Below are 6,000 nucleotides of genomic sequence, written 5' to 3' on the forward strand. Positions count from 1 at the left end.
TTGAGTTGTATAAGGGCACCACGGGGTGACCAGCCCCTCCCCACCCAGCCCCACCCATCCCACCCCCCACCCAGCCCCACCCTCCCCACCCAGCCCCTCCCTCCCCACCCAGCCCCTCCCCACCCATCCCCACCCTCCCCACCCAGCCCCTCCCCACCCTCCCCTCCCCACCAAGCCCCTCCCTCCCCACCCAGCCCCTCCCTGCACGACGGACGGACGAACACAATAATCCCCTGTGAGCTGGTGTAACATGGCGGTTCCTACCAGTATAACACACCGCATAGTGCAGTGTGTTCTGTTCAGGTAACCTGGGTTTAACTCCTGGCCAAGCACACCAGTGGCGATGCGAGCCTCTAGATTTGAAGTTTTCGTGACTGCAAGGGTCCATACTCTTTGTTTTTTTGGTAAAGTCACGTAGGTAAAAAATAAAATAAAAAATAAATTAAATCACGACGTTTCGGAGGCAACACAAGCTTCCATCTTCAGGTGGCACCGTCACAGCAAGTAATTTTGCTGTGTTGCCTCCGAAACGTCGTGATTTAATTTATTTTATTTTTTACCTACGTGACTTTACCGAAAAAACCAAAGAGTATGATGCGAGCCTCGTCAATCTAATGTTTGTATTGACAGAGTTGCCTTCACTCTAGGAGCTTGACATCGCTTACCAAACGGTGACAGAATACAATTGATTTACAGCACAGTTTTATGCTAAGCTATTGATTCCTGCAGTTGAATTTGACACGTCTACTTGTTCCTGCAGCTACAATTTGTTTTACTTTGAATGGTTATTAAAATACATTTTGTAGGAGCCAACGTTTGTTCCTCTAAATGTATGTTGTGTAACATTCATGATGTTCCCGCACTGCTTTCAATTTCTTGTGTAATGCCGTTCTATTTGCTTCTCTGTTACACGCACTTTTTTTTTTTACGCGATTGCTTTTATTTTTATTTGTTTTGGTGAGCCAGGTCACTGTTGAAAAAAATGACTCTCCTTGTCTCTTCGAGTTCTCGCCTGGCTCAACAATATCTACTTGAAACTCGACTCGGGCAATAATAGCGAGCACGTCACGCAACGTGTCCTAAGTCAGCACTCGAGACTACATAGCAAGTCAGCGAATTACTCAATTGGGACCAGACGTGGCAATAATTGCCTCCTGCTGGCAGCCTCATGGCCCACATTGCTCTTGGCAATGAGATTTCCCCGGCCTCGTGAGTTCTGACCTGGTTAAAACAAAATCAACTTGAACCGAAGATGCGGGCCCCAGATCGCTACGCATGCTGTGCAGGCCTCTACAGAGGCGTCCTCTTGACCTCGTCATGATAGCTACCGTGCCTACGTACCTGTAATTAATGGGATCACCATTGTGAAATATATGGAAATCCAATGGGCGTTAATGAAAATAAATCCCATGTCCTGCTGATACATTGTACTGCATGTCACATTGTTTCAGTGGCAATAATTATTTTTATAGTTCATCGATATTACTGCAACCAAACCCCTAATTAAACGCCTCCTTTGCCATGCATTCAAACTGAACAACCTTCCTCGTCCACACACGTATTAATGTCTCCCATTTCTTTCTTAATAAACACCGAGGTCAAAAGGTCACCAATTCCGGTTGTAAAACAAAAACTGTGAAAATTAAAGTGAACGCCCACATGACACTTTAGTTTCACAGTGGAATTGTTCAGTGTGATCCGGTTCAACGCCTCACTTCTACGAGTCTGTGTCGTGTATCCCGCGTGCGAGCCGTGCCAAAAATCTTTCTCTTTGCCAGATCCCTTTATTACGGCACAGTCAACACGTTCCGTCCGAGGCCTGTTGAGCATTTCCCCCACAATAAAATTGCATTTCCACTTTATTTGGCCCAGCCCTATCTCTGAAGGCCAACATCGATGATAAATATTTTTTTTCTACCAAGTAAGAAGGAGTTCCAGTGAGCTATGTAGTTCTCAGAAGCGACCTGGACACAAATGATAGCTCAACGAAGTGGCTTATCGTGTGGAAATGTATAGCTGCCAAATACTCTAAACGCGTGTTGATTCTAAATGTGGAGGGAAAAGTTCTGGAGGAAAATCCACGCGACCACGTGGAGAAAGACATGAAAACTCCAAATATACAAGCATCAAGGGTGGGGATTGAACCCATGCGCTCCTGCATACCAGGCGAGGTAGTAAACATCTTGCCACCGTGGCGCCATACAAAAGGCCGATGGGAAAAGAAAAAAAGTTCTTCACGAGGCGTAAAAGGGGCAGCGACAAATCTCGGTTAAGAGGGACCTCATCAAGCGAATCCAGAAGAAGCTCTGTGGTGTCTCTTGCACTGCCATTCCCTGATGCGGCGACACTTTCCTTCACCGAAGGAGTTTAACAGGAACCTTTCTCTGCTCCCTGTCACATGTCTGATAGTGCAATTGGGATAAAATTGGTGATGCACTCTCAAACAAATATTGATGGGACAACAACAAAAACAATGCACCTGCATTTGCAGTGGGCTGACCACCGTTGCCAGGAAACATCGTCCAATTCCCCTGCTGAAACGTGGGGAGAGTCAACTGACACGGTCTGACAGTACAGAGGTTCACGGCTCAAGTCCAGCGGCCACCCTGATTAACGCTGCGGGTGTACCGGGCGCCATCAGCTTCGCTGTGGACGTTCAAAGGTACCACGACATCGCTCGCACGAGAGGAGCGCTGCGTCACGGTCAACATTTGTCAAATTGGGAAAAATGACCCACAAACCACTCAAGTCGAATCTGCATTTCAATCATTACCCCACCCCACCCACCCTCCCCCCCGCTGCAAAAACGTGGCAGTACTCTCTTGAGAAAGAGTCGTGAGACTCGGTGAGGCATTCCCGGGTAAACAAGCGTAACAACATGAACAATTAAATTAGTGTTGCCGTTTGCGGTTGCGTGTACCTGTACATGCTGTGTGAACCTTGCCATTCTTCTTGAACATGCCGCCACTGGGTCCTGTGTGAACTCTGCGGAGTGATGTGGGCGTGACCCCCACGTGTCCTGTGTGAACTCTGCGGAGTGCTGTGGGCGTGACCCCCACGTGTCCTGTGTGAACTCTGCGGAGTGCTGTGGGCGTGACCCCCACGTGTCCTGTGTGACCTCTGCAGAGTGATGTGGACGTGACCCCCACGTGTCCTGTGTGACCTCTGCAGAGTGATGTGGGCGTGACCCCCACGTGTCCTGTGTGACCTCTGCAGAGTGCTGTGTGCGTGACCCCCGCGTGTCCTGTGTGACCTCTGCAGAGTGCTGTGGGCGTGACCCCCGCGTGTCCTGTGTGACCTCTGTGCCTGCCTGAGCGTCTGGTCTGCGTGTCGCCGTGTGCCCTGTGTGCGTGCTGCTGGTTCTTTGGGAGTTTTGTCTGGACTTTGCCGTGGCGGTGTCTTCTACAACTTTCAGAGCTGTTGGACACACAAAAATAAAACCCAAAAGCAGATGAGCTTCACGATATGCACAGGTTACATTGCGCACAAGTTACTCAGTTTTGTAGTCACGCGATGATGTTGCAAGGAACAATGTTGTTGTCTGTGTCCCATTCAGTTTTGCAACAGCACGGGTAACATGCACCCTCACTGGCCGGGCGGGTTCATGCGGTGATCATGAAGATCTTCGTTCACCTTATGATGAGAAAAAAAAACTATTCTGGCCGGAGACCCTGGGTGGATTCCTGTCCGTCTGGGTAGCGCGCGTGCACGGCGGTGACGTCAGGGCATACGTCCACGCGACAACGTCACCCACATCCCAGAGTGGTGAGCCGGCTTCATGCGTCACGCTGACGTGAAGCTGGCATCACGCTGCCGTCACGCTGACGTGAAGCTGGCATCACGCTGCCGTCACGCTCACGTGAAGCTGGCATCACGCTGCCGTCACGCTGATGTGAAGCTGGCATCACGCTGCCGTCACGCTGACGTGAAGCTGGCATCACGCTGCCGTCACGCTCACGTGAAGCTGGCATCACGCTGCCGTCACGCTGACGTGAAGCTGGCATCACTCTGCCGTCACGCTGACGTGATGCTGGCATCACGTCTTCCCCCGGCCCTCCAAAACCACCAACCCTCCATTCCGGCCGAAGATCCCGCACAAGTGCGGGACAGCAGAGCGGCAGAGGGAAAGTGAGCGGCGAGGGGGGTAGTTAAGAGGGAAGAAGAGACGGAGAGGAGAGAGGCGGGGAGAGTGAAAAGGCGTGAAAGGGGGAGGAGGAATAAGAGAGAGCAAAACAGAAAGAGGAGAGCGAGAGAAAGCCGCAAGCGGTGGGAGGGATGCCGAGGGAGAGGCAAGCGAGATTGAGATGGGGAAAAGGAGAGGAGGGAATGAGGAGGGTGAGAGGTGAGAGAGAGAAACAGGGAGATAGGGGTATGGAAATGGGTGAGACACAGGGGGAGGAGGAGAGGGGACAGAAGAATCGAGAAACAGACAGACACAGACAGGGCTCGATATAAGAATACAAGTTTTGCTGGCTGGCTGGGAGGGACAGATGGACATCCAGAAGACATGCGGTTTGCTGGTATTTTAAATTTTTAAAATGCATTAACGTGTCTTCGTGCATGTGAATAATAAAATGAACTTTTTGTTTATTTTAATCATATTCGATTATTTTTGCCTTAATTACTCTTCGTAAATGCTTTTTTCGGAGGCTGAATAGGCCAGTGGTCTTTCCTTGCCGAGATCTCGTGCTGGGCTCCCGAGAACGAACATACTGTAGCATAACCTGTCTCTATTTGTTTCTCGATTAATAACGCACACCCAATATATACAGATGAGCTTTCAAGTTCAAACTAAGCCTAACATTTTGACTAGTGTGACATTTTTAAGTAATTAATTCCCCAAGCACATTTTTTATTTTACTGGGACAGCCATATATACATACATTAAACAAAGCACGCACGCGCGCACACACCTTCAAGAGACATAAGCGCTCTACTTAATTAAAATCCCGTAAAAAGGATGCACACGTGGGTTTTATATTGCCTCACTAGCAGATGTAGCCCCGGCGAAAGTTAATGTAAATTGCACGGCAACAGCCTCACTCAGATTTCAATTAACTCTGTTGGCCGCACCTGGCATCCCAGTGAGGCTTTGCAAATCCAGAGGTAAGTGGCTTCTCCACCCCCCACCACCGCCCTCTTCGGCTGACTGCAATCGTTGGTGGCTCGTTCCTGAGGGACAAGCCGTGATTAAAAGTCTTAGTTGAAGCCTGGCTGCGCACGTGCGCGCCGTTCCGGCTGCATCCACGTTACGTGTTGGCTTGGCGTTGCAAAACCACGGGGGGGGGGGGGGGGGGGAGGGGGGCCGTACGCCTAATGACATCTTGAATCCGTCCAACAAAAAATTCAGTTTCAACAACTTTGGCGAGACTTTTTTTGTTTCTGTTAGGAAATTGACAATGGAAACATTTGGGAGCCTCCAAAAAGTGCGTCGTGTCCTTGAGGGCGTGTGACGGGCTGCGAGGCGAAACGTAAAGTTCCGTTTGCACGAGACACCACTTATACACTCCCAGCGTTCGTATTCTGTAACACAGGAGGAGATAGAGAAAGGCACGAACTTTTTTAATTATTTTACAGTTTAAATTATTTTACAGTTTAAATTATTTTAGAGTATTTGGCTGCCTTAAATTGGCGTGTGATAAGCCGCTTCGTTGAGCTATCATTTGTGGCTGGGTTGCTTCCGGAAAAGAAGCTCCATAGCTCAGTGGGCCTTACCTAGTAAAATAAAAATAGGTAAACATTTTCTTACCTTTCCTACACTTCTCACTCCTGTCGTGCTTTTGCATTGGTTGTTGTTGTAACTTTCTGACGCGCTCCTACTGGGCATCTGTGAAAAAGAGCTTTATAGCTCATCGGATTCCTCCTGCAGTATAAATACAAATTCTGAATGGGTGCTCGAGGGCCCGATTAGCGCAATTCAATTGTCAAAATTAGCCCCAATTACGTTTCGTGAATGAAACGTGCAGTGTTGTCCACCTTTAACCAAGTATTGTGAAGGCG

At 49.2% G+C, this 6,000-nt stretch overlaps 1 protein-coding gene across 1 annotated transcript in view; it reads right to left on the minus strand.

Moving 5' to 3' along the window:
* Positions 1–3,237, minus strand: part of LOC144947167 (uncharacterized) — a 124,568-nt gene extending 121,331 nt beyond the window's left edge. The window contains exon 1 of the mRNA XM_078876358.1: positions 2,921–3,237. Within this exon, the coding sequence (XP_078732484.1) occupies positions 2,921–2,947 (27 nt within the window). The 5' untranslated portion in view covers positions 2,948–3,237. The remainder of the gene's footprint in view (positions 1–2,920) is intronic.
* Between the last annotated feature and the right edge of the window lie 2,763 nt (positions 3,238–6,000).

The sequence above is a fragment of the Lampetra fluviatilis genome, chromosome 44, assembly GCF_964198595.1.
Source record: "Lampetra fluviatilis chromosome 44, kcLamFluv1.1, whole genome shotgun sequence".
Classification (NCBI taxonomy): domain Eukaryota; kingdom Metazoa; phylum Chordata; class Hyperoartia; order Petromyzontiformes; family Petromyzontidae; genus Lampetra; species Lampetra fluviatilis.